Source organism: Neovison vison, chromosome 6, assembly GCF_020171115.1.
Source record: "Neovison vison isolate M4711 chromosome 6, ASM_NN_V1, whole genome shotgun sequence".
In the NCBI taxonomy this organism is placed as follows: Eukaryota; Metazoa; Chordata; class Mammalia; order Carnivora; family Mustelidae; genus Neogale; species Neogale vison.
The window spans coordinates 203044997-203071028 of NC_058096.1; the positions used below are offsets into that span (position 1 = coordinate 203044997).

Here is a 26032-nt window from a genome sequence, read left to right on the forward strand (position 1 = left end):
GCATGGCGGGTGCGGGGCTGCGGGCGGCCGCTCGGCGCTGGCTGCCGTGCAGGGGCCACGGCGGGCCGCGAGCCTCCTCGTCCACGCCCTCCTGCCCAGGCTGCGGCCCCCCGGGTCCCGGCGCCCACTGCCCGAGCGCCCCGCGCTCCGCGCCCGCCCCGGCGCCCGCGGGCGGTGCAGAAGTCAGCGCGCACCTGTGGGCTCGTTACCAGGACATGCGGAGACTGGTGCACGGTGGGTGAGCCGCAGCGGGACGGGCGCCGGGGGTGTATCCGCGCGGCGGCAGGCGCGCGTCCAAGCGACGGGCAGACCAGCCGTCCCGGGCGCCGCTCTTCGGGGAAAGCGCGCTGGTGGGGCTCGCCAGGGTCCCAGAGTCCCAAGGCCCGGCAGCTCTTCGGTGGAGGCTCCAGCGGGTCGTCCCGGGGGCCTCTGGGGCCGCCCCGACGCCCGGAGGCAGGTGGGCCGACGGGAGGTTTGTTCCCTGGCTCCGTCTGCAGCAGCTTGGGGATCCCGAAGCGGCCTCCGGAATGCGGAGCCCCCACCGTCTTTCCTGGCGGTCCCGCCTGCAGGGAGGCTGCGGCGGAAATGCCCCCAACCCCTTGTTCTCTTAGGGGCCCTTAGTTGGGGCGGGAGCATCGGGACAAAGCCAGCTGGCGGCGCTGCCAGACCTAAGCCGACGCCGACTAGACTTTGCAGATACCTCTAGATTGCGACCGAGGTCGGGAGCACTGTCAGCCTAGGAGGGGAAGCTGTCGGTTGGAGAAAGGAGACCAAGTCGCCCCAGGGCCCTGGAGTCCACAAGGGTGGCGGCATCCTTGGCCAGAACACTTAACCTCCTGGCCAACCCCCACCCCCAGAGCAAAATGGGCTGATGAGCCTTGAAGTGTCCCCCGGAGAGGCCACGCTGCAGTGCCCTGATGAGGGGGCAGAGCTGAGAGTGCTCTGTACCTGTCACCGTGTCTCCAGAGGCTCTGCCTCTGCGGCAGGCAGATGTGGTTTGGGCTTGACCCTATCAATGACCAGCGGGGGGGTGTTCAGCGGGCCTCCCCCTCTCAGACCTTCAGTAGCCACAGCATTAAACACAGCCCTGGGGCCACTGTCACAGGGTTGTGGTGATGACTCAGAGGGAACCAGGCCAAGAAAGGGCAGGGAGCTTCCAGAGGAGCCCCCAAGGGTGATGCTGGTCTCATTGTCTGGTAAGACAAAGTGCCCTGTCTGGAAGATTCCAGCTGAGGGAATGGGGCTTCCACTCCAGCTGTGCGGAGAGTGGAACAGTGTTCACCTGAGACGCACAGGGCAGAATAGTTAAGACGCCTGAGGAACGGTGCTTCCGAAGCCCTTGGGCTTCACAGGACCCCACCCTGCACTGCCTCAGTGGAGAGGACAGGCCTGGGGGGCTGTTTAGGAAGAGGCGTTTGCTCTGGGTCTGGAGAAGACCTTCTGCAGAGCAGCCCGAGGAGCCTGCCTGGTAGGTGTGGGAGAGAACATAATGAGGTCTGTTGGGCTTTGTCACCCCAGGTGTGCCAGCATCTTCAGATCTCCACAGAGACAACTCTTGATCTGAAAGGGGCAAGGTCATTTCCAAGATGCCATGATGAGCATCAGCATGAGCCAGCCTTGCACCCCTGAGTCCTAACTCAACCCTCTTGAATGGGTTTTCTGGGGGAGATTCTGGGGACTGAGATACGCCTTTGGGCTAATGCCTGTGGGCAAGACTTGACCAGGGAGCCGGGCCCCAGGCCACTGCCTCTCCACCAGTGTGGGGATGCTGGAAGGCAAGGCCTAGGGGGAGAGTAATTAAGGCAGGTGGACTGACCTGAATTTGAATCTCAGTTGCCTACTACTGGGTGGTTTGGAGCAAGTGATTTCACCTCCCTGAGCCTGTTTCTTCCTCTGGGTGATGGATGAATAAGTGTGACCACCTCACAGGGTTGGAGTGAGGCCTGGACATGGTGAGCCTCTGAGGCACCCGGCATGTGCACCCAGAAGCAGCTGTGGGGACGGCACCCACAGTGAGCCTTACAGCTGCTGTGGGGAAGAGTCGGCCCTACAGCCTGGGGCAGGAGTGGGGCAGGCTCAGAAGAGGAAAGGGAGGGTCTGCACAGTGAGCCCAGTGAACTTGGGAGGCCAGTGCCCGTGAGGGGTATGTCTAGCTCACTGGGCCCCACGCACCACTGCAGCCCTCTGGAAAGGACTGGGGCCTTGTGGCCCCCAGAGCTATGGTTTCCTCAGTCCAGAAATCCAGTCAAGAGGGAAGACCCCGTGGGCTGCTTCCCTACCCTGCTTTGTTCCTCAGAGGATCATCTGTCCACGGGAACGTCCTCAAGGACAGAGCCAAAAGCTGGCCATGGCCAGCACCATGCCAACAAGGGGCCACACCATCAAGCAGATCCCTCCTTCCTGGGGGTCTCCTGGACATTGTACCAAGAGTTACCATTGGCACCCAAGAACTCAGGCCCGTGAGGAGAGCAAGGTCCAGGGTCCTAGTGACCTCAGGGGCATCTCGGAAGCAGCTCCCTAGAGAGCGGAGGTTGGCTGTGTCTCACATGCGTCCAAGTGAGAAATACTGTGTCTGCACCCACCAGCCTGAAACAGCTGCTCTCTGCCAGGCTTCTGTCGGCCTGGGGCCCCTAGTGGCACCAGCCACACTTGTTCCCACACCCACGCCCTGTACTGGGCTCTTTAGGAAAGGGGGTAGGGACGGAGCCTGTGTTCTGAGGGGGCCTCCAGGGCAAATTGTCAGAGTGTGGGAGCTCAGCAGTGTCTGTCTCTGAGCACAGACCGCACGGCCCAGGGCTTCTGCTTCAAGGCGATGCCTAGTTGTGACTGAGGCAGGAATTCCCTGGAGGCTTGGGCTGTTTGTGTGGGCCTCAGCCACAGGTGAGAGGTCTCAGGAATGGCGCTATCTGGAGCCCAGCAGGACTGTGCCCTGTGTCCTAGTCTTGCCTGCCCCTCTCTCTGAGTGATGCAGGGGACTCCGGGACAGGGAGATGACAGGTTCCGGAGACACACCGCCCACGTAATCCTACATCTGCTGCGGGGGCAGAGCAGGAATGCGGCACAGAGAATGTTCCCTGTGACCCTCTCAGTGATTCTGTAGGTTGGCATGATTATGATTTCCCCTTTAAAGATAGGGAAACTGAGGCCCGGAAAGTGAGGTGACTTTTCTGAGGTCACAGCTGTGAGAAGGAGAGCTCGGCCTGGCCTGTCTGACCCCAAAGCCGAAGCCCTTTTCCCATGGACCTCCCCTCCTGAACAGATGGGGAAACTGAGGCAGATGAGCCTGGGACCCCCTTCACCCTCCTCTGCCTCCCTCGGAACCTACTCTGCACAGTGTACCACTCAACCCCCCGTAGCAGCCAGGGGCCTGGGATGGCTATGACCACGTCCCCAGTGGGGAGCGGCCTGGTTACTTGCCCCACAACCCAACATCACACGTCCTGCCTGTCGTAATTAGCAATGTTCCCTGGCTCGAAACAGCAAATGTCATTATGTAGACTGGCGGGCAGCTAAAATCCAATTAGAGGGGCCACAAGCTGTGGCAGGTGCACCGAGCAGGGAGTGCGAGTGACAGAGGAGCTGCCTAGTACCCCCCATTCCTGTCACGTCCCTCAGGCCCAGCTCAGGCTGCAGGCAAGGTGGAAAGTTCTGAGCAGAGCCATGGCTCGGACGGGTTCACAGGGGCCTGGAAGAAACATGGGCTCAGCGCACCTGCTGAGCTGCGGGCCCTGGTGTAACCCCAGCTGGGGCCTTGGCCCATTGCCAGCTCTGCCTTACCCCCCCCCAACCATGTGACCCTGGGCAGGTGGTCCCTCTGAGCCTCACTTTGACCATATGCAGCCTGGGGCTGAGATTACGCATCCTGCGTGGTTTCACAAGGCTCCTGGGCCTGGGCACCTGGAAAGTGCTTGGTAACCGTTTGCTGCCGCTGTGTTCACCTCCTCCTCATACTGCATCTCCTCCCTCTAGACCTCCTGCCCCCGGAGGTCTGCAGCCTCCTGAACCCAGCAGCCATCTATGCCAACAACGAGATCAGCCTGCGCGACGTCGAAGTCTATGGCTTCGACTACGACTACACACTGGCTCAGTATGCAGATGCGCTGCACCCCGAGATCTTCACTGCTGCCCGTGACATCCTAATTGAGCACTACAAGGTGAGGCTGGCCGGGCAGGTGGCCCCGGCACTGGAGCGATCCCAGGCTGAGGCACGGGGCTCCCCTGAGGCGGCAGCCCCTCCAGAGGTCTGTGCTGATGCCCCTGACTCAGCCTGGCCCACTTCCCCTCAACAGTACCCAGAGGGGATCCGAAAGTATGACTATGACCCCAGCTTTGCCATCCGGGGCCTCCACTACGACATTCAGAAGGTGAGTGCTGAGGCCCCGGACCCCAGCAGCCCCTCCTGACGGGATGTGCGTTGGCACTACTTCCTTAGCCCCTGTCCTCTAAGGGGACTTCCTCTCGACGGGCACATGATCCCCTCGGTACCTTCCCATTGGGGCTGTAGCCCAGAGGCTGGAAGAGGCTGTCCCAGGGCCAGTGCAGACCCCTTTCTCCCCACCCCTCCCACTCCTGTGGCGCTCCCAGAGCCTGCTGATGAAGATTGACGCCTTCCATTACGTGCAGCTGGGGACGGCCTACAGGTCAGTGCAGATTCCCGGCCGCACCCTGCTTCCCCTCCACCCCCCACTCTACCGGGGCCTCGGCTCTGGACTACTTTGGACTCTTGATGTCTGCATACCCGCCCAGGGGCCTCCAGCCTGTGCCTGACGAGGAAGTGATCGATTTATACGGGGGCACCCAGCACATCCCACTGTACCAGATGAGCGGCTTCTACGGCAAGGTACCCACTCCACGGGCCGTGGCCCCGGGCAGCCCGCGCAGTGATCTCATCGCAGGGGCCCGCTCCCTGGGGCGCTGGCCCTGACCCACAGGCAGTGCCTACCCTAGTGTGGCAAGCCAGATTCAGAGCCTGTGGCCTCTAGAACTGGGGGCCGAGGCCGGGGGCTTGCTGAGGCGGTGGTCCCCTCTGCAGGGTCCCTCCATCAAGCAGTTCATGGACATCTTCTCACTGCCGGAGATGGCGCTGCTGTCCTGCGTGGTAGACCACTTCCTTGGTCACGGCCTGGAGTTTGACCAGGCGCACCTCTACAAGGATGTGACGGTGAGGACCTGTGGCCTGCCTCTCAGGGTGGCAGGGAAGGTAAAGTTGGCCACAGCAGGGCCCACTTCCTAGGCCCTGCTACAGCCTCACTGTCCCTCCACTGCCCCCAGGATGCCATTCGGGACGTGCACGTGAAGGGCCTCATGTACCAGTGGATCGAGCGGGATATGGGTAAGGGTGGGCCGTAGCCCCTCCTGCGGGTTCCTGGGCAGGGCGCTGGGTTGGCCCTCACAGACCCGTGTCCCCATTAGAGAAGTACATCCTGAGAGGGGACGAGACGTTCGCTGTCCTGAGCCGCCTGGTGGCACATGGGAAGCAGCTGTTCCTCATCACCAACAGCCCCTTCAGCTTCGTGTGAGCCGCCTGGGTGGGGAGGAGGGGTCGGACGGGCTGCCAGAGGGGCCTCGGGCCCCTCCACCCTGCTGCTGCCTGTCCCACTTCTGCTCTCCCTCTGCCTCTGCCCAGGGACAAGGGGATGCGGCACATGGTGGGCCCCGACTGGCGTCAGCTCTTCGATGTGGTCATTGTCCAGGCAGACAAACCCAGCTTCTTCACCGACCGGCGCAAGTATGGGCCTCACTGGGGTGATGGGGCCGGGGCGTGGGAACCAGCCTTTGCCTGGTACTTGGGGTGGGGACACCCCCTTGTCAGCACGTGGCCAGTGGAGATGGTGCCTGCGCGCCACCACCCCCCCCAGTCCTGCCCCACACTGGATATCCAGCCCTTTACCGCCCCCTCTCCGTCCCGCACCAGGCCTTTCCGAAAACTCGATGAGAAGGGCTCCCTGCACTGGGACCGCATCACCAGCCTGGAGAAGGGCAAAATCTATCGGCAGGTGAGTGCCATGCGGGTGGCCTCTCCCTGGCCCCAGGTTGCAGAGGGGGCAGCTGCACGGCCTCCTGGGCCCTGCCGCTCCCCAACACGCCTGCCATGCCTCTGCCCCCTCGCACTGTGTCCCGGGGCACCAGGGAATAACTGTGAGGGCCCAGGCCTGGTCAGGCTGCCTGTGTTGGACTTCACTGCTCATTAGCAGAAGGAGTCTGGACGAGTCATTTGGCCTCTCTGTGCCGTGCTTTTCCTCATCCACAGAAGAGGTAGGGTGTAAACAAACCAAGAAAAGTGTTCTCCTGAATTGTGGTACGAAGCCCTCACATCATCCAGGCGTTTACTGAAAGTCCCCCAGACGATCCGTGGCGCTGTTACTTGGGGCTGACCACCCTGCTACGGCCACACCAGCTGTAGGAGCAGCTCACGGGCCTTCAGGGGAGAGCCCTTTTCCTAGCTGGTGTCTAGGAAGATGAGAAGGGGGCCTAGGGGGCCTCGTGCCAGGGTTGGGTGGCAATTAAGGAGCAGGATTAAGGCATTTAGTCCTGGATGGAATGCAGAAATCCTGGCTGAGCTGGTCTCCTTGAGGGTGGAGGTTCCGGGGGTGGAGGCAGCCAGCCTGGGGTATCCAGAGCCGAGGCCTGACCTGCCGGCAGTACTCCTAGCCCTGTGGCCCCAGCTCTCCATGGTCTCTTTGGGCACAGGCTCGCTCTCTCGGCTCCTTTGTCTCAGCATCTTAGCTAAGCCTGAGGTGGGTCACACACCTTTGTGGGGAACATGGGACTTTTTCTCCTTTGGCAGCTTTTAGCCTTTTCTTTATGTCTGATGATCTGAAATTTCACTCTGTCTCTGTGTGTGTGTGTGTGTGTGCGCGCATGCGCGCGCACACACGCATGCCTTGGATCCTGCTTACTTCTCATCTTTGTGCTCCCTCCCTGGCTCCCTTTGCGGGAACCTCAGGCTCCATCTTGCCTGATGCAGCACCTGGCCCTCAAGATTCTCTCTTGGTGCGGGGCCCATCCTCGGCGCACACCCCCTCGTACCTGACTGCCCACCTGAGCTGAATTCAGCAATCTCCTGGCCGCTTGCAGCACGGGCTGACTCCTTTGTGCCCAGTGTGAATTCTGCTCATTGCTGGGCTGTGGGCTCTGGGCACCTGCCCCGGCGGCTGCTGCACTTCCTGCTCTGGGCCCCCTGCCCCATTTTCTGCTCTCCCGAGAGCCTCCTCTATTGTGTTTAAGCCTGACTGCCTTCATCTCTTCTCTGGCTCTGGAGCCGGCGGGGCAGATGGCTCTGCAGTGAGCTCCGCCGGGTCCCTCCGGGCTCCCTGGGAGCACAGGAAGGGCTGCAGGGCCATGGGCTTGCTCCTGTGGTTTGTTTCCCACAGCGTGGGATCCCTGGGGCGGGTGTGAGGCCACAGGGAGGGGAGGCCCTGGAGGCGCAGGGCACCGTGCCAGGCCCACAGGAGACTTTCCTGGGGCAGGCAGACCCCCTTCCCGACTGTGAGGGGGAGGAGACCAGGGGAGGACACCAGGGCCAGAGCCCTGGGTCAGTGAGGCCATGGGAAAGGGCAGCTGGGCGTCCAGCTGGAGGGGCCTCACTGCCTCTGGGGATTTGGGAGGGGCAGTGGAGGATAGGGCGGGGTTCCGGCAGCCCCATGGGAGCCCCCAGTACACTGTGCTCAGCGGTAGCCCCCATTCCCCGCAGGGAAACCTGTACGACTTCCTGCGCCTGACAGAATGGCGTGGGCCCCGCGTGCTCTACTTCGGAGACCACCTGTACAGTGACCTGGCGGTAAGCGGGCAAGGCTGGGCCCCGCGAGAAGGGAGGGAGGGAGGGACCCCCTGCTCGTCACCGCTGAGCCCAGCCTCCACCCTGCACGGCAGGACCTCATGCTGCGGCACGGCTGGCGCACGGGGGCCATCATCCCTGAGCTGGAGCGGGAGATCCGCATCATCAACACGGAGCAGTACATGCACTCGCTGACGTGGCAGCAGGCGCTCACGGGGCTGCTGGAGCGCATGCAGGTGGGGGGGGGCAGGGGTGGGGGGTGGGGGCAGGGCTGCCGCCCGGGCACACCCCAGCACCCTCTGGTCTCCCACAGACGTACCAGGATGCCGAATCGCAGCAGGTGCTGGCAGCCTGGCTGAAGGAGCGGCAGGAGCTGAGGTGGGCCATGGGGGGCGCGGGAAGGGCTTACCCACACCGCGGCTCCTGGGCCCCCTCGAGTGCCCTGTGTCTCCCCCACAGGTGCATCACCAAGGCCCTGTTCAACGCCCAGTTCGGGAGCATCTTCCGCACCTTCCACAACCCCACCTACTTCTCCCGGCGCCTCGTGCGCTTCTCGGACCTCTACATGGCCTCCCTCAGCTGTCTCCTCAACTACCACGTGGACTTCACCTTCTACCCGCGCCGCACGCCCCTGCAGCACGAGGCGCCGCTCTGGATGGACCAGCTGTGCACCGGCTGCATGAAGACGCCCTTTCTCAGCGACATGGCCCACATCCGCTGAGGGCACCTTTATTGTCCAGAGCAGGTCCTCCCCCCCTCCTGCCCTGTCCACGCTGGGCCTCGGTCCAAGGAGGGCAATAAAAGCCGTCTCCCTCTCGCTCATGCCTCTGCTCGGCCCCGGCCGCCTCACTTGACCGCGAGGATCCTCTGGGTGTCGGGGAAGTCGTCCTCCAGCAGTGAGCCCTGGGGGTGGGGAGAGAACCCTTTGTGGCTGGGCCAAAACCAGGCCTCGGCCCCCTTTCTGCCGCCCCTCAGCCCCCACACTCACATCAAAGGGCTCGCAGAAGGCGTCGTGGCTGCCAAAGACTGGGTTGGGGACAGAGACCAGGGTTGGGCTGGTCCCTTCCTGCCACGGGGTAAAGTCCTCCTCAGCATCCTCTTCTGCCTGAGAAGAGAGGTGTGGTGAGGGACCTCGAGGAAGGTCAATGGACCCAGGCATCCCCAGCCCCCTCCCCTCCCCCACAACATGGCCCTACCTGGAAGGCAGAGAAGCCAAAGCCTGTGGCCTTGCCTCGAGCACGGAGGTAGAAGGCTCCAGCCATGACACCAAGCAGTGCTCCGGCCGCTACCACAGCCCCCACGCCTGCCACCACCGGTGGAGCCTCAGGGGCCACCACCGCCCGCTGCAAATAAGGAAAGCATCAAGGCCAGGCAGGCCAGGGCTGTCCACTAACCCCCTTGCTGTTCTGCTATCCCCCACCCCCACCCCAGTCCATCACCTACTCACCGGCTGTAGGGGAGCCAGAAGGGGCCTGGCCAGAGCGTGGATGATGCCGTTGAATGCCATGATGTCCCACACGACAACATGGCTAACCACAACTGCCCCTGGGGCCTGTAGGAAGACCAGAGTCAGGCCTAGTAGGTGACGGCTAGGGCCTGCGGGGGAGGTGCGGTGGCCAGACTCACCACAGGGGCCCTGGAACTGTTGTCCAGGCCCACAGCACTAAAGACGAGGCTGAGGCCCGAGTGGGCAGGGAGCACAGTGTGCTGGCTGGCATTGGTGCTCAGGAAGGTGGCGTTGGAGGCGTGCAGCTCCAGGTCGGGGCCACTCAGCGTCTGTGGGCGAAGCAAGGCTATCGGCCCAGGGCAGCCAGAGGTATGGGTATCGGGCCTGGCTCTGCCCACAGCCCCTGCCAGTTACCATGTTGTCCAGGAAGCCTTCGTTGACAGGAACGAAGAGTGTCTTGTAGGTGAGTTCATCGTCCAGGAAGTCCAGGAAGTCGAGACCTCGTGGGGTGGCGTTGGCGTAGCCCAGCAGCATCTGGGAAGTGGGGGGAGATAGGACCATGGGCAGGCTCCCTCCCCTGGGACCCCAGTGACCACCACCACCACCACCACCACCACCCCCAGCCCTAAGGCTGGGTCCCTGCACACCCCATAGAAGGTGGAGAAGTTGGCGGTGGCAGCCAGGACATCGAGCAGCTTCCCGTTGCACATGCTTGTCCCGTCACCCACAAAGCCATGGCGGCACCGGCAGGCCACATCTGCGGGAAAGGGGGTTCAGGGGATCAGTAGGAAGCGGCCGAGCCAGGGCATGGTGGGAAGTGGGGTTCTGGGGCAGGGGGCACTGCACCTAGCTCGCGGTAGCAGTAGGCATCCCAGCACTCCGAGCGGTTCTCCCGGGCGCCTAGGCTGACGATGCCCACCTGGCCACCGCCACAGTCGGCCGCAGGGAAGACGACCGGGTGGGCTGCCGAGCCGTTGGCCAGCCAGCCCACGAGGCACAGGTGGAAGCCCAGCTGTAGGGGAAGGAGGGGGTGCTGAGACCTCAGGCCCAACCGGAGGGGCCCCCACAGGCTTGGCTCCAGACCCCTGGGCCCCACACACCTTCTGGGCAGCAGAAAGCTGAGGGAGAGAAGCAAGAACAGCTCCCTGGGCCCTACAGGCTGCCTCAGCCTCTGAGAAGTTCAGGCCATAGGGACCACTGGGGGCCTGGAGGTGGAAGACCCCAGCCTGCTTCTCTGCAGAAGGGAGGGACACGTGATCAGCCCGGTGGCACCGAGGGCAAGCAGGGCCACTGGGGGCGGGCAGGGAAGCACACCCTGGAAGTGGAGGTCCGTGCACACGGCATCCACGTGGCAGGGTGGTGGCTGGCCCAGGCAGCGGTCCACGGGTGGCTCCGGCTCCTCCAGACACTGCAGTCCGTCACCCACGTAGCCAGCATGGCACACACAACGCCGGGTGTTCTGGGGCGGGAGAGCGGGCGGGTGCTCTTCAGGGACCTGGGGGGCCGCACTGTGGAGCCTCCCCGCCCTGCGGCTCAGCTCCCCGGCTGCTCACCGGGCCAGTGTTCAAGCAGTCGGCGTGCTCGTGGCAGCCCCCGCGCCGGCCGTCCGCACAGGGGTCACGGGCCCGGCAGCTCCAGCCGTCGCCCTCATAGGCGGGCAGGCAGGTGCAGGTGACCACAGTGCCCACTTGGCTGCAGTTGGCGTGCTCGCTGCAGCCACCATGCCCCTCCCGGCACAAGTCCACCACTGTGGACAGGGAGAGAGTGGCAGGACTAGGGGACAGGAGGGACCAGGGCCAGAGGGGCTCCTGTCTCGCATCCCACCCCCGTGCTCACCTGTGCATGTGCGTCCATCCCCTTCATAGCCCAGGCCGCACTCACAGCTGTTGTCTGCACGGCACGCGGCCTGGGGTGCGCAGGGTGGGGTACACACGGGCTGCAGCTCTGTCCCCCAGGGCCCACCCCACACATCCAGGTGAGAAGCTGCCCTCCTGGAGGTCCCCCTAACCCCCCTCCCACCCGCCCCTCAGGGCCTCAGCTTGAGCAGTCCGGACACGCGCCAGTGCCGGCAGACAGGTACAAGCGCGCAGGGTGGGCACAGATGCCGAGAGCACTCACTCAGCTGCACCTCACAGCTCGGGCCCGTCCAGCCCTCGTCGCAGAAGCAGGAGCCGGAGCCCCCCAGGCCCTCATCACAGCGCCCATGGGAGGAGCAGTGGCAGGCTGGGGAGAGGGACGGGCAGGAGGATAGGGTCGGTGCGGGGGTCCCAGGGCTCAGAGGGCAGGGTAGGAGGGGGCGGGGTTGGGGGGGGCAGGACGGCCTACCTTGGCACTGGGGCCCAAAGGCCCCCGGGGCACAGAGTTCACACGCCGTCCCTGTAAACCTTGCGTGGCACTGACACTGCCCACTGCCACTCATGCCGTCCATGCACACACCACGGCCGCTGCAGGGGCTGCCAGCACCACCAGGGCAAGCTAGCAGGTGGGGGAAGAAAGGGGCTGGGGATCTCCTCAGGACCCCCTACCACACGCAGCCCCAGACCGGCCACACTGCCCGTCCTGCACCTGGGACAACCAAGCCCCTTCCAGAAGCCGCACCACCCCCCAAGCAGAATCCTAGATACTGCACCCAGTGTTCTCTCCTGCTAAAATTCCCTCACCACCCACACCTGCCCCCCACCCCACCACCCCAACACCTGTTCTCCAGAGCAGCACCTGCAGCCTCAGGACCCTCACCTCGGCACTCACTGCCATAGTGACCAGGGCAACAGCTGGGTTTCCAGGTGGTGGTGACGCAGTTGCGGTGGCAGCCCCTGCCCAGGCCTTGGGGCTGGCCCCAGAGGCTGGACCGGGCCCAAATGCTGCGCAGTGCTAAGGAGTGCAGTGGAGGGGATGTCCAGAACTTTGAGTAGTATCGCCAGCAGGTCTCGGGGCTGCCCTGGGCCAAGAGGAGTCAAACAGTCTGAGCTTGGTGGTCCCTGGGTCCTCCCTGAACTCCCACCCGGCTCCCAGGGCCTCACCTGCTCCTGTGAGCCCTCAGGACAAGGCGGTTCCAGCCCACAAATGCTGCAGATCTTCTGGAAAGAACAGAAGCCAACAGCAAAATCAGAGGGATGGATGGGACAGGTCAGCTAGGGCTCCTGCCTGTCCACCTCTGACCTATGGCCTCTCTCACCAGTCGCAGCGGCCGAGTCTCAAAGCGGTCACAGCGGGCACCAAGGCCAGGTGGCTCCAGCAGCTGGTCGATGCCATAGGCCAGGCCACCCTCAAAGGGCAGGTGCCGCTGCACGATGCGGGCGTCCTCCTCCCCCACTGTGAGCTCACCCTGCAGGCAGAGGAAGGAGAGTTCGTGGGGTCACAGGTGCATCACGGGCCCCCACTTCCAGAACCCCTGCCCCCTGCTTCCCAGACTCACCGGCCGGGCACGGCTGCAGGAGAAGGAGATGGGGGTCCCATGCATTGTGCGGAGTGGGCCCAGGTTGGGCAGGTCAGATGCCAAGGCCTGAGAAGATGGAGCTATGGTTAGAGCTGAGCAGACAGGCTGGGTGGCAGACAGACCAAGGACGGGGGGGTGGGGGGCGGACACCCACCTCAATGTTGCGGATCACATGGCCCCGCAGGATGGCTGCCAGCTTGTCACGGTGGTCTTCGTGGTGTAGCCAGGCCTGGCGGTCAGCCGGCAGGGCATGCAGTGCAGAGTCTGTGGGCCACAGCATGGTGAGGGGCCTATGCGACGCATCCTGAAGCAGGGGCAGGAGGCCAGCCTCCTGGCAAGGGTTAGCAGAGGTGTGACAGTCAGAAACTGGGGGCCAGAGGTAAACGGTTGGACCACAAAGTCCAGGAAGGGGCTCCAGGTACCCAGGTGGCCCTCCAGCCAGCTGCCTTCTTCTGTAGCCATCCCAGGCAGATGCACATGGACATACATGCAGGGATAAACTTGCACACCCCTCGACTATTCTCAGGTACGTGGGTACACAAGCACACCCTATGCTCACATGAGGGATCAGAAGGCCTGTGCACACACGAGGCACAGGGTTACGCACAGAGGAGCGTGCGGACAGGTGAACGTACACACATCAACTCACACACAGACAGGCACACCGCCACAAATGCCCGCACGCAGGAGCAGTACCTTCACAAGGCTGCTGAAGATCTTGTAACCGAAGCCCTCCGCCGCAGCGGTGACGTTCCTCTGCGGGAAAGCACAGGTGAGCCTTGAGGTCAGGCAGGGAGGGAACGCAGGAGGCCCCTAGCAAGCTCCCAGGCCTGTGTCCAGGTCATACCCGCAGGGCAGGGGCAGCGTCAGGCTCCCAGTGTAGCACGTCAGGAGGCAGCAGGACCCGGTCGATAAAGTGCAGGACGCCGTTCACCGCCTCCTGATCGCTGCTCACCACCCGGGCGAAGTCATTGACATAGATGCTGCCCTGGAGGCCCCGCCGGACCAAAGGAAGCCAGTTAGTGGGGCGCTCAGAGTCTGAGGGGGCGGGGCCCCAGCTGGGGGCGGGGCCCCCAGTGGGCCTGCACTGGGTGAGGCTTGGGACAGAAGGTGGGCGGGGCCAAGACCGCAGGGAAACACCACCCACTGCCTGGCTGACCCGGCGGGGTTGCGGGAACAGCGAGCACCGACACAGGGCCAGGCTCAGAAGTCCTCAGCCGGAGGACAGGCCCTCAGTGGTGCGCACGGTCCAGAGATGGACTCATTTATCTCCCTCTCACTAAACCCCGTCCGGGCCCAGGGGAAGTAAAAGGGTCTTCAATGTGCAGGGATAGGGCTCGGGTGCTCGCCCGCAGGGCTTGAAAGCTGCGGCTGAGTCTGAGTCCTGGCTCTGCGAGGTGGTCGATGCAGGGGCGGACCAACGTGGAATAGGGGGTAGGGGCCTGGGCCCACCTCCCTCTCGTGGATGCGGAGCGGGTGCCCCGAGAGCGTGGTGACATAGCCTTCCTCCAGCAGCTCCTGGCTGCTCAGCCGCCGGCAGCCAACCACGTGGTAGCGGAACACGAGCTGGCGATGGGCGCGAATCCGAGCCAGCTCATCCTGGAGTGGGAATCATGAGGGGAGAAGGAGGCCTTGATTGCTGTCCCTGCCCATACCCACTCCTGCCCCACAGGGCCCATCCCTTCCCAGGGGGAGGGTTGCTTTACCTGCGACAGGTTGGTCATTAGGTCTGCACGAGGCACAAAAATTGTGAAAGGCCCATCACCCTTGAGCTCCTTGTATTCCTGTGGGGAGGCAGGAACAGCTTAAGGAGAAGAGGGGCAACTTGTGACCACCTCGGGGCATCTGTGGATCCTCCAGAAAAGACTTGGACTCTCAGGGTCGCCTGGGTGGCTCAGTCGGTTAAGCCTCTGCCTTTGGAGCAGGTCATGATTCCATGGTCCTGGGATCGAGCCCCGCATCATTAGGCTCCCTGCTCCTAATGATGACCCTGGGGAGTCTGCTTCTCCCTCTGCCTCTATCTGCCCCCTCCCCCACCCAGCTTGTGCCCTCTCTTGCTTACTCACTCTCTCTCAAATAAATAAAATATTAAAAAAAAAAAAAAAAAGACTTGGACTCTGAGAGATCAGAACAGCCAGCCCCCTAACCAAATGAGAACATGGAGGTCCAGAGACCGGCGGGACATGCAGATCAGAGAGGCCCAGGCTGGACTGAAGAATTCGAAGCCAGCTGGTCACTTACCAGGAGGTGGAGGCTGAAGAATGAGGCATGCCTGTCCCGAAGGAGCTCCTGGGGGAGCGAGGATCAGCTCAGATTTTGGGTGGCCCCCATTCAGGGCCTGGTGCCTGTCCCAGCACCTGCGGCCCAAGGTCTGGCCAAGGCAGAGATGAGGAAAGGAAAGCCGGGGGTCTGAGCTGGGGTCAGGATTTGTTTCATGGATCATAGCTGGGTCAGGCCCAGGTGGAGTCAGGGGGTCATGGTCAAGGCCAGGAACAGGATCAAATCTGGGATCTTAACTAAAATCGTGGGTCAGGCCCAAGGGGGTCACAGCCAAGGCTGTGTCAGGGGTCCAATTTGGGCACCATTACCAAGCCGACTCGGGCACGGCAGGTGAAGCCATCGCCCACGGTGTGGGCCGCGTCACAGGTGCACGTCCTCTGGCCATCCCCTGCGCCTTTGCACACAGCATAGGGGCTGCAGCCTCCATTATTCTGATGTGGGGACAGGAGAGAGACAGGGTTGGCCCCATCCAACCCTGGGTAAGGGACCATGAAGACTCCTGACCAACCCCCAAAGCCCTGTTTGCTACTCAGCGGTCAGATTTGAGCTTGTGCGAGGGTGGCTCGGCCTTCAGAGGAGGCCCCTAGGTCTCTGACGGGGGCAAGAAGGCCTGGTTCCCGCCTCAGCCCCTTCCCCTGTGAAATGAGGTGGGGCTGGGTCCTGACCTGGGAGCAAGGGTCCAGGAGGACACAGGTCCGGATGCCATCCCCGCTGTAACCCTCACGGCAGCTGCAGGAGACCTGTCCCAAATCCTGATCAGTGCGGCTGCTGGGAGCCAAGAGCAGACCAGCACTCCAGACAGAAGGAGCATCTCCTCTCCGGCCTGGTCTGTGGGGGGGGCCCCACCCTCTGAGGGAAAGGCACAGCCCCAGTGTCTGCATCTGTTGTGCTGACCTGCTGGGGGCCCGTGGGGATACAGTCAGCATGGATGTGGCAACCTCCGTGGCGGATGAGACAGCCGTTGGCTTCTGCAGGGAGAGACGCTGGGATGAGAAGTGGCCCTGGGCAGCCCTTTCATTCAATGGTGCCTTCAGTGACTCACTGCCACGCTCTCAGTGCCCCCCATGGGCCCCTCAGCCTCTCCTGGCCTTATAACCCTGAAGCCAGAACCCTAGCCCCATGTCCGCCCAGGGTGGGGGGGGGGGCCCAGCCTCACCCTGGCACAGCTCCCCATCTCCTGTGTAGCCATCATGGCAAGTGCACGTCCGCTGCCCGGGGGCCACCTTCGTGCAGTTGGCGTGGGGGGAGCACCCCCCATGGTTGTTCACACAGGGGTCCACCTCTGGGGGGCAGAGGATCCCAGAGAGTTGTGAGGAGCAGGCACAAGGATAGTGTGGGCACAGGGGAGGAGGGTAGGGGAGAAAGGAAGCGGTCAGAGGGAAGGGTGAGACCCAAGATGGGACCTGGATGGAAACTAGCCCCACAAGGACTGGAGAGGGCTCTGCAGGGAAAGCGTCAAGGTGAAATTACATGGAAAATCTCAGGGTGCACGCCCAGAACATTCCACGGGACCCAACCTGAACAGTAGCTGCCGTTGCCGGAGTATCCCGCGGCGCAGACACAGGCTGGGGCCGCCGCCGAGTCCTGTATGCAGCTGGGAGGGACGGTGTTAGCCCAGCCCGGGCTGTGCCTGACCCCAGGGGCCCTACCCACCCACCAGCCCGAGGCTGAGCTCACTCACTTGGCATTGGGGTCGCACTTCTTCGGGCATTGAGGGCCAGTGATCTCTGGGAAGGGTGGGGGCAGGAAGAAGGTTCTGGTCGTTTGGACCTGGGAACCACCTCCCCAGGAGTCACCCGCCTCTCCCCCTTGAGGCTACTCACTCTGGTCACAGCGGGGGCCTTGCCAGCCCACATTACAGACACAGCTGCCGTCCCCTTGAAGCCCCTCTTGGCACAGGCCATGGGCACAGTCACAGACTGGGGGCGGGACAAGGGAGGACAGGAGTTGCCCAGTGCCTCCACCCTGACCTGGCTGGGCTGTCTCTGTGCCTCTGTCCTCTGCCCTCCCCGGGGCTCACCTCCAGCACAGTTGGGCCCATAGCGGCCCAACTCACACATCTCGCAGGCAGTTCCATGGAAGCCCTCATGACAGCGGCACTCTCCGCTGCCCAGGAGCCTGTCCTGGCACTGCCCATGGCCCGAGCACACGCCGCCCTTACCCCCTGGGCATGGCTCACACAGTGTGCCAAAGAAGCCGGGGCAGCAGTCGGGCACCTGTGGGGAGGGGGCAGGGAGAGGCCCGGCACAGGCCAGGTGCGGGGAAGAGGGACATGAGGGGGCGGTGGGGACAGGCCGCAAAGCCAGACAATGAAGCAAGCAGGAACCGGGGAAATGGAAGATGCCTTCTATGACCCTCTCCGTGGCAGGGGTGAAGAAAGGGAGCCTCGGGCCAGGGACAGCTGTGTTGAATCCCACACAAGGGGATAATGCTGGGCCCACAGTTTCCCCTGGGTCCTGCTTGATGGTGTCCAGGCCGAGCTCCATTTCCCTCCCCCGAACCCCACTCCCAGGGGGTGTGGCCACAGACAGTGGCCCCACTGACCTCAGACCTCTCCCTCTGGGCCCTTGCTCCCCTGGGCTCAGCCTAGTCCCAGCCCTGATCTCTGCCCTTGAAATCTAGTCTGGGGTCCTCCCCTGGACCTGCGCTCCCGCCTCCCCCCTTGTGGTCAGACTCGGGGGTGTGGGGTGCTCCTAGGCAAACCTGGATTCTCTTGGCACATGTGTAAGAGCAGCCCCGGGAGAAGGAGGAGCCGGACTTGTAGACGCAGCTCTTCTTGGGGGTGTCCTGGAAACGGGGACGGGGGGAGGGCTGAGCCTGCGGCTTGGGTAGCGGCAGGTCAGTGGATGGGAAGACAGGCAGACAGCTATCAGTGGATGAACAGGACAGAAGATCAGGGAGGGATGGAGGCAGGAGGCCGACCTGGGCCCAGGCATCCCAGCCTCAAGGAAACAAGGAGCAGCCCTGGCTGTTCTATCCCCAACAACTGGGACCCAGCCAGCTGGGTCCCGCATTGGGCGGCGGGGGGCGCGGGGACGGTAGACACCTGCATGCAGAGCAGAGGGCACGGCTTAAGCCCCTGTCCTTACCTCTAACTGGAAGCCCTGAGTGCAGCGGAATCTTCTGGAGCAGTTTACACATTTCTCCTGGGTAGGTTGGGGAGAGTCAGGTGGTCTTGGGGTGGGGCCCCCAAACCCACCTTCCTTCCTCTCCCACCCTGACCTAGTGCCCCTCCCTGGCAGCCAGGCCAGCCAGCACCTCCCAGCTCTGAACCCCCTCAGTTCTTCTCCCCACACCCTGCCTGCCCTGGGCCTCGGCGTCTCACCCGCAGGGACTCGGCGTGGCTGTGCAGACAGCGGCTTGAGCCCACGGTCAGGACCCCCGCCAGGCCAAACAGTGAGCAGCCAGGGGCCTCCAGCACCGGGCCTTCGAGCAGCACATGGTTCACCTCGGGCTGCAGAGCGCGGAGGGAGGCTGAGTCCACCTCCCAACACTGCCACCCTCGCCGTGGGGCTAGGGGCTGGTGGGGAGGGGGGAGGGGGTCTCCCAGGACAGTTGGTCTTTGGAGCAGAGGTTGCAGACTCTCCGCTCGCCACCCCCACAGACCTGGCCGCTATGGTTGTAGAAGACGAGCCAGTGGGCCGGGCCCAAGAGCGAGTTTCGGTGTCCCCCTCTCTGCAGGGTCTTCACGGAGAGTGCCTCCCCCAGGATCACGTGGTGCCGCACAGTGTCTGCGTCCTGGCCGGGAAGCCAGATGGAGAAGCTCAGGGGCTCCGGGGACAGCCAAGGGCCCAGGACTGTCCCTTGGCCGTGGGATGGGGGGGGGGTCACTCGGGGATTCCCTCCCCCTGCAGCGGCCTCATCCTGGGGACCTCACCATGCTGCTGCTGTTGCCACTGGCCTCCAGAGAGCGGTTGGTGGGCACAAAGATGGTGTAGGCTGTGGCGGCCTCAATCTGGGGCACCAGCTTGTGATGCTAAGGGCAAGGGGCCGGGGTCACCGATGGGCCTCATTGCCCTCAGGCTGGTCCCTGGAGCCAGCAGTCTCCCTTCAGGCCTGGAGCCATGCACCCAAAGAGGACACACCCCCTCTTTCCTCTGTTGCTTACCTGCAGCAGCTCCCGGAAGAGGCGGAAGGCGGGCACCAGATCCAGCTGCTGCAGCACCCCCGTCACAGGCAGCACGTCCCCCCTCGCAGGCAGTAAGACCTGCCGTGGGGAGCCCCGGGGCTGGTCAGCACACCAGCGCCCCCCAGCCTAGGTGCCTTCCCGCACAGACCCCTCTGGCCGTACCTGGCTGAGGACATGTAGGACACCGTTGGTGGCGAGGAGATCAGCTACATCCACACTGGCGTTGTGCACCCACACCCTCTGGAAAGCAGCAAGCAGAACTCAGCCAGGGGTAGGCACATTCAGATACCTGGGAGTCGGCATGGCACCGACAGAGAGTCTGCCGGGCATGCGGGCCTCTGTGGGCGGCCCCCAGCCCAGGCTGGGCCCCCTCAGAATTGAGCACGGCTGCCCTGATCCACACCTGGGCCCATGCACCAGAGGGACAGGTGAGCACATGCAGACATGGATATGCAGGTGACATCTGGCAGGGCGGTCACTGCTGACGCAAGGACACAGTTCTGAGGACCCCCTCTTCTGGCCCTGGGCAGGTCCTCGGGACTTCAAGCTCAGCCCCCCGGGGCCCTGGTCTGGGAAGCTGGGGGCCTGGAGTTCCCTCCCACGCCCCGCACGGCCCCCTCCGCCACCCAGGGTTCACCACGTACCCCACTGCTGTTGTGAATCTCCCAGCGTGTGTTAGGGCTCAGGGTGGCCACATCCCGCCCCCCCAGCCGGGCCAGCTCCTCCTCGGAGAAGGCCCCCTGGAGAAAATGGGCCCTGTGGGGCGTGGAACCAGGTTAGTGTAACTGACAGAGACCTCTGGGACTGGACTCTACCCCAAGAGGTGGATATAAGCCGGGATGAGAGCCTCTGGGGAGGGGCGGGCTCTCACACAGAAGGCTCTTCCCCACCCACCCTGGGCCCCTGCCCCGGCTGCCCACCTGACCAGCTGCGGCAGCGCCCTTGGCTGCAGCCAGAAGGCCTGGTCCTCGGGGCTCAGCCTACGGATGGCGGACTCAGAGGGCACCAGGGCTGTGACTCGGCTGTCGGTGGGAAGAGTGATGCCAGCACTCTGTACGTGTGGTGACGGGGGACAGGAGGAGTGAGGAAGGCAGCTACCTGAACCTGATTGCTCCCAGCCTCCAGGCCTGCCCCCACCTCCAGCTCTTGGAGATTTTACATAGCACCTCTGCATCCAGGGAGGCTTCCTGGATTTGAGCTCCAACCCCAGTATTCTGCCCTGTCCTACCTTGATCCACTGGTAGAAGACAGAGAAGTGGGCATTTGCTTCCAGCTCCTAAGGGGAGAGAAAGAGCTGAGGTCATCAGTGTAGGAACAGATCCAAGGCCCTTCCTCACCAGGACCTCAAGTATTGTCCTTTCCCACCTGAGGCACATGAGAGGACTCCCCCTACCCAAGCAGAGGGACCCACTCACCCGGAAGATGTCTCCGTAGCAGCTGAAGCCATCACCCCCATAGCCAGTGGGGCACGTGCAGACCCTCTGACCTCCCCCCACTGCCCGGCAGGTGGCCTGGGGTGAGGGTGGGGCAAAGAGACAGGGGCCTCCATTCAGCACGCAGATGGCAAGCTGGACCGCACCCAGCCTACATCTCACCCTTCTTGCCTATCCTCCTGCCGTTTGTCTTGCCACCTGGCCCCACTGTCTGTCCAGCCAGCCAGTCTACATTCATGTTGTTCCCTTGGCTTGCATGGTCCTGCTCTCCAAGCTCACTAAGCATTTGACATGAGTCCCCCCCCCCCAACACTCCCATCATGACAGATGGGTAGGCAAAGCCCAGGGCAGGCGAGCACCGAGGAGGAGAGGCCTGCACTGACCGCAGGAGGAGCTGGCCAGCAGGCCTTCTGGAATGCACGGGCAGAGGTGCCGTGGTATTAGGGCGGAGTGACGTTGGGGTAGCCACCGGGGCATGAAGTTGGGGAGGGGCTGGCGACAGGAGGCAGGGCAGGGGCTGGGGCCTGAACAAGGAGTGGAAGCCCCACCCTGTGGGTGAAGGGGTGACAGGGTCTAGATTTGGGGCTCAGAGCGATTCCAGTCCTGGCCATGGACAGGGACACCCACAGAGTGGACCAGAGCCAAGGCCCACCCAGAGAGCCTCCCCAGGCCCCGGGCCCCCTCAGCCCCTCACCAGGTCATGGCAGCCGCCGTTGCCCGCCCGACAGGGGTCAATAGGACTGCACTCGTAGCCGTCTCCGGCGAACCCCAGCTTGCAGGTGCACCGGCTCTGGAGAGGTTGGGAGCAGAGGGTCTCAGCTCACCAGGGGCAGTTACCCTCTCCTCCTCTGCTCCCCCGCTCTCTGTGGGCTTTGTCCCCTGGGGAGGCCTGGTCAGACCTGAGGAGCATCTCCCAGGCTCCTCCATGGAGACCCCTGCTCCAGACCAGGAGCCCGAGGCGCTGAGGGGAGCCTGGCTCTTAGGAGGGGTCCCGAGAAGGGACGGCGCTGGCAGGGAAGCATCCGAGGAGACTTGGTACCCCTCTGCTCTCAGGCCTGAGAGAGGCCAGCAGCGTGTGGTGAGCAGGCAGGAATCTCGGAGGCTGGTCCCAGGGATGGTGGCCCACACCCACCCCCGACGCTGCCACCCCGCTCTGAGCCTTCCCACTCAACGCCCGTATCCGGGACTCGTCTCCACTGCAGCTGAGTGGCCGGCGACACTCCCAGGTCCCATTCGCCCTCATGGGCAAGTTGGGGGCATCTCAACTTGTTTACTCTAGTCCTTGGCTCTGCGCTTTAGAACCAAGCAGCTCCTCGTGGAGCTGGGGGTGCCGGCCCTTGTGGCCAGCTGGGGGCTCAGCACCGAGGCCCCAGAGGTGGGGGGGGGGTGCAACCATCGTGGGGCAGGTCCCTGCTCACGCTGGCCCTGAGCCAGGCCTGGCTTCCCCGTCGGCATATTAGACACGTGCGTGCCGCCTGGTGCTTGGGGTCACAGCCCAACCTGCCTCAGGAGAACGCTCCAGAGGCTGAGACCCTGTGGCTGGGGTCTGAGTCTGCCAACTCCACAGCTGCACTTCCAGGAGTCTAGAAGGTTCGGGAATGTCACTCCCCTAGGGCCGGAGTCTCCTGCTTTGCTCAGCACCACATTCCTAAGTCTAGAACTGGGACAAGCGTGCCAGGTTCCCCGTGGGAACCCGAGGAGGGAAGGAAGGAACTAGCTGTCAGAAGACAGTGGCTCTGAAGCCAAGTAGAGCGGAGGACTCGTGGTCCCCGGTTACGAGAGTCCCCATCCCTGAGGGACCGGAGCCACAGCCTTCTGGAGTGGAACCTGCGGCCTGGGGCTGGCGGTGGCCTACGCCTTCAGCCCCAGCCTTGTTGTCTCCCCCACGCTCTGGCTGCTTCTGGACCGGACCCCACAACCTTTCAGACCCGGGTTCTCCCTGAGACCCCAAGCTGGAGTTCTCGGAGTGGCTGCTCCTGGAGCCAGACTGGGAGGGGTGAGAGTCCCCTGGAACCAAGACCCCCTCCCACGCCCCGCCTCTGCTGCCTCGAGCCCCACCCACCCACCCAAGCCTCACCTGCCCGGGGCCCACGTAGCTGCAGAGCGCGTCGGCGTGACAGCCGCCCCTGGCATCCAGCTCACACTCGTCGATGGCCACACAGACGCGGCCGTCCCCGCTCCAGCCCTTGTGGCACGTGCAGTGGTGGGTGCCCCGGGCCCCAGGGACACACTCGGCCTATGAGAGCCATGGTCGTGACCCGGGGCTGCAAGGCGGAGCGCTGAGGGAAGGCGAGTCCCCCTCCACCCCCCACCCCCCCCAGGTCAGGACTTAAGGAAGGGGCCCCTGAGACTGACATTTTCCGAGCAGCCACCACGGTCTGGGTTGGAGCAGGGGTTGCTGGGCGTGCAGGAGAAGCCGTCCCCCTCAAAGCCATCGAGACAGACACACCTGCAGCGGCAGAACGGAGGGCCTCCCGTGAGCCTCTGGGAGAGGCCCGCGGCTGAACAAACCGACACGCACGGTCAGGAACAGGGCAGAGAGGAAAAGGGACACTCACCTGGAGACGCCCCCCTGGCGGATGCAGCGGGCATGCTGGTGGCAGTTCTGGGCCTGTTCCGAAGGCCCACAGCTTCCCGCCGACTCATTACAGAAGCGGCCGCTGAAGCCTGGAGCACATGTGCCCTGCTGACACACGCCCCCGCTGCCCGGACGGTTGTCGCAGAGCCCGTGGACACAGCCGCAGTCTGCAGGGAGGATATGGGAAAGGGAAAGGTGAGGCAGGGGCAGGGCGGACGGGGAGCCAGGACACGGCAGAGGGGCGGCTGGGAACGTGGAGGATGGCCACCAGCACAGAAGACTTCAGGGTCACCAAATCAGGGGCCACCCCATACTCGGTGGGCAGGCAGGGGAAATGCAAGGGGACAGCAACCATTCCTTGCTATCAGTCACCCCATTCTAGCTGCCCTGCCCCTAACACCACCATCCATGGTTCTTATGGTCCATCTGACCTGACTCTTACCTGCTTTGGATTAAACCCCAGCTCTCATCCTGGCGTGGGGGAAGGAGACATCATCTATTTTTGTGCTCAAATCCTCCTCCTCCCTCTGGCTTTCACCGTTCCTTCTGGGGATCCATTTCCCTTCTTGCGGGGTCCCCAGCCCCCTTTCTAAGCAGCCCCTTCTCTCCCTGGTGGGCCGCACAGGCTGGGACCACCCACCTTCCTGGCACTGGTCTCCATGCTTGTTTGGGTTGGAGCAGATGTGGCAGGCGATGCCCTTGTAGTCTGGGAAGCAGAGACAGGCCCCGTTGCCCCGGACTCCATCGCTGCACTGGGGGAGGGCGGGAAGCAGGATCGGTCATGGGGTGGGGACTGGCCACATCCCCTCTTTGCACACCCACACCGTCCTCGGGCTGGCTGGGAGACCCTGCTCCCCCTGGAAGGCCTCACCTTGGAAAAGATCTCTAAATCACTGGCTCCCCAAAAGACCCCAGCCCTGGAACCTTCATGGGTGACCTTGGCTCAACCTAGAAATCCACAACTCCTGTGCTGTTCCCTGGCCTGGCACTAAAACAACCCTGATGGTAGCAAGTGACAAAAACAGAACACCCAAGGAAACCACTGATCGGGGCTCCTGCTGGCTCAGTCAGTGAAGCGTCTGCCTTCAGCTCAGGTCGTGATCCTGGAGTCCCTACATCTGGCCCCGCATTGGGCTCCCCGCTCAGTGGGGAGTCTGCTTCTCCCTCTACCCCTCACCCCACTTGTGTGCACGTGCGCTCTCTCTCTCTCAAATAAATAAATAAAATCTTAAAAAAAAAAAAAAAAGGAGAACCACTGACAAAGAACCTTTAGGAAAACAGGAACCAAAATCCAACTACTCAATTATTTCTTTTTTTGTGGTGGGCAGCAACGCAAGGTTTACTAAGTGATAGTACAAAGCTCCCAAAGAGGGCAGGGACCCGAAAGTGTTGTCCTAATTCATTCTTTTTTTTTTTTCTTTTTAAGATTTTATTCATTTATTGGCAAGAGAGAGAGAGTGCGAGCCAGAGAGCAGAAGCAGGAGGAGAGGCAGAGGGAGAAGGAGAATCAGGCTCCCCGCAGAGCAGAGAGCCTGACACGAGACTCAATCCCAGGACCCCGGGATCATGACCTGAGCTGGAGGCAGCTGCTCAACAGACTGAGCCACCCAGGCGCCCTGCCCTAATTATTTCTTATTTATTTATTTATTTATTTATTTTTTTAAAGATTTTATTTATTTATTTGACAGAGAGAAATCACAAGTAGATGGAGAGGCAGGCAGAGAGGGAAGCAGGCTCCCTGCCGAGCACAGAGCCCAATGCGGGACTCGATCCCAGGACCCTGAGATCATGACCTGAGCTGAAGGCAGCGGCTTAACCCACTGAGCCACCCAGGCACCCTATTTCTAATTTAAATACTAAAAACCATATGGCCCAACTTCCACTGCCTGGATGTGGGAAATCCAAGGCTGGCTGAGACACACAAGGAACACTGACTAACTCACACACCTCCCCCTGGGGCAGGGGGACTCACATTGCCTTTGCCATAGCAGGGGTTGGAGAAGCCCCCAGGACACTGGGCACAGTCAGGCCCAAAAAACCCCTTGCAGCAGCCAGGTTTCTGTAAGAGACAAAAGTGTGTCGGAGGGCTCATCTCTGGGTCTGCCATTCCCACCGCCCGGGCCGCTGCTGCTCCCACAGCCCCCTCTGTAGAGCCAGGCAAAGCCCCTCTCCTAGGGAAGCAGGCCGCTCCGGCCCCGAGGGGAGGCCCGGGCGACCGCATCGTGAGCACCTTGGCCCAGGCTCACCAGGACTGTTTGGTTGCAGCTGTGAGCACAGCCCTTCCTCAGGACATTGAGGCCGGTAGGGTCGTGGGTGTAGACACACTCCTTGGGGAAGCTGTCCTGGGGTGGGCGGTGCAAAGCAGGTCAGCCGGTGTGGATGCTGAGCCGGCTCCCCTTGCCAGGCAGTGCTGGCCCCGAGATCCCTCAGTGCTCTGGACCCAGCACCCCTCCCCTTAGTGGGGCTGAGAGGGGCTGAGCCTCTGGGTCCAGCTGAGCCACACAGCCCCTCCTCCCCGCCTTGATCCAGGACAGCGGTCTTGCTGGGCAGCCCCGAGGGCCAAGCCAAGGGACACTCACCACCTTCACGCTGTTGGGTGGGCACGTGCTCGTGTTCAGGGCCTGGCAGTCCACACAGGAGCCCTGGGCAGGGCAGGGGAGGCAGGTAGACATAGTCATGGTTTATTTATCCAGCAGATACTAGGAAAGGGGCCCGGAGCCAAGGCCTGAGGTATGAGAGAGTCAACGACAAGAGGGCCAGAGCAGAAAAGGAAGAGCAAAGGCGAAGGCCGTGCCATGGGGAAGGGCTGAGTGCGGGAGTGAGGCAATCGCAGCAGGGGGCAGGACCGGTGGACCAGAAGATGCGGGAGTGATCTCAAAGGAACAACCAGCGACACTGCTAAGGCCTGGCGCTGGGGGAGGCAGGTGGGTGCATGGGGCCAGGGGCCAGGCC

At 63.0% G+C, this 26032-nt stretch overlaps 2 protein-coding genes across 4 annotated transcripts in view; one reads left to right on the forward strand and one right to left on the reverse strand.

The window, feature by feature from the left end:
* On the forward strand, positions 1-8594 carry NT5DC2 (5'-nucleotidase domain containing 2). Of its 3 annotated transcripts, none has more exons than XM_044253431.1 (14): positions 1-234; positions 3970-4154; positions 4290-4364; positions 4585-4640; positions 4747-4840; positions 5033-5161; positions 5272-5332; positions 5413-5515; positions 5627-5728; positions 5915-5996; positions 7694-7780; positions 7873-8013; positions 8091-8155; positions 8237-8594. In XM_044253431.1, the coding sequence occupies exons 1-14, from the start codon at positions 3-5 to the stop codon at positions 8496-8498; spliced, it is 1674 nt and encodes a 557-aa protein (XP_044109366.1). In that variant the 5' UTR covers positions 1-2; the 3' UTR covers positions 8499-8594. The 3 variants fall into 3 exon arrangements, with proteins under 3 accessions (XP_044109366.1, XP_044109367.1, XP_044109368.1); XM_044253432.1 differs by having other exon boundaries at positions 4624-4640; XM_044253433.1 differs by lacking the exon at positions 7873-8013.
* Positions 8454-26032, reverse strand: part of STAB1 (stabilin 1) — a 27371-nt gene continuing 9792 nt past the window's right edge. The window contains exons 19-69 of the mRNA XM_044253434.1: positions 25660-25722; positions 25327-25422; positions 25053-25139; positions 23721-23832; positions 23061-23247; positions 22858-22951; positions 22580-22738; positions 21197-21292; positions 20485-20580; positions 20298-20345; positions 19990-20120; positions 19714-19825; positions 19232-19309; positions 19049-19147; positions 18818-18916; positions 18547-18678; positions 18266-18394; positions 18030-18086; positions 17644-17727; positions 16961-17156; positions 16764-16859; positions 16622-16667; positions 16458-16534; positions 16097-16222; positions 15835-15908; positions 15606-15680; positions 15249-15371; positions 14902-14949; positions 14367-14444; positions 14113-14259; positions 13508-13648; positions 13357-13416; positions 12815-12991; positions 12640-12726; positions 12400-12549; positions 12245-12301; positions 11961-12162; positions 11550-11699; positions 11343-11447; positions 11061-11168; positions 10778-10971; positions 10539-10683; positions 10325-10458; positions 10071-10236; positions 9872-9981; positions 9639-9758; positions 9404-9553; positions 9225-9329; positions 8974-9120; positions 8766-8882; positions 8454-8680 (exon numbers count right to left, since the gene is read on the reverse strand). Of these exons, the coding sequence (XP_044109369.1) occupies positions 8624-8680; positions 8766-8882; positions 8974-9120; positions 9225-9329; positions 9404-9553; positions 9639-9758; positions 9872-9981; positions 10071-10236; positions 10325-10458; positions 10539-10683; positions 10778-10971; positions 11061-11168; positions 11343-11447; positions 11550-11699; positions 11961-12162; positions 12245-12301; positions 12400-12549; positions 12640-12726; positions 12815-12991; positions 13357-13416; positions 13508-13648; positions 14113-14259; positions 14367-14444; positions 14902-14949; positions 15249-15371; positions 15606-15680; positions 15835-15908; positions 16097-16222; positions 16458-16534; positions 16622-16667; positions 16764-16859; positions 16961-17156; positions 17644-17727; positions 18030-18086; positions 18266-18394; positions 18547-18678; positions 18818-18916; positions 19049-19147; positions 19232-19309; positions 19714-19825; positions 19990-20120; positions 20298-20345; positions 20485-20580; positions 21197-21292; positions 22580-22738; positions 22858-22951; positions 23061-23247; positions 23721-23832; positions 25053-25139; positions 25327-25422; positions 25660-25722 (5727 nt within the window). The 3' untranslated portion in view covers positions 8454-8623. The remainder of the gene's footprint in view (positions 8681-8765; positions 8883-8973; positions 9121-9224; positions 9330-9403; positions 9554-9638; positions 9759-9871; positions 9982-10070; positions 10237-10324; positions 10459-10538; positions 10684-10777; positions 10972-11060; positions 11169-11342; positions 11448-11549; positions 11700-11960; positions 12163-12244; positions 12302-12399; positions 12550-12639; positions 12727-12814; positions 12992-13356; positions 13417-13507; positions 13649-14112; positions 14260-14366; positions 14445-14901; positions 14950-15248; positions 15372-15605; positions 15681-15834; positions 15909-16096; positions 16223-16457; positions 16535-16621; positions 16668-16763; positions 16860-16960; positions 17157-17643; positions 17728-18029; positions 18087-18265; positions 18395-18546; positions 18679-18817; positions 18917-19048; positions 19148-19231; positions 19310-19713; positions 19826-19989; positions 20121-20297; positions 20346-20484; positions 20581-21196; positions 21293-22579; positions 22739-22857; positions 22952-23060; positions 23248-23720; positions 23833-25052; positions 25140-25326; positions 25423-25659; positions 25723-26032) is intronic.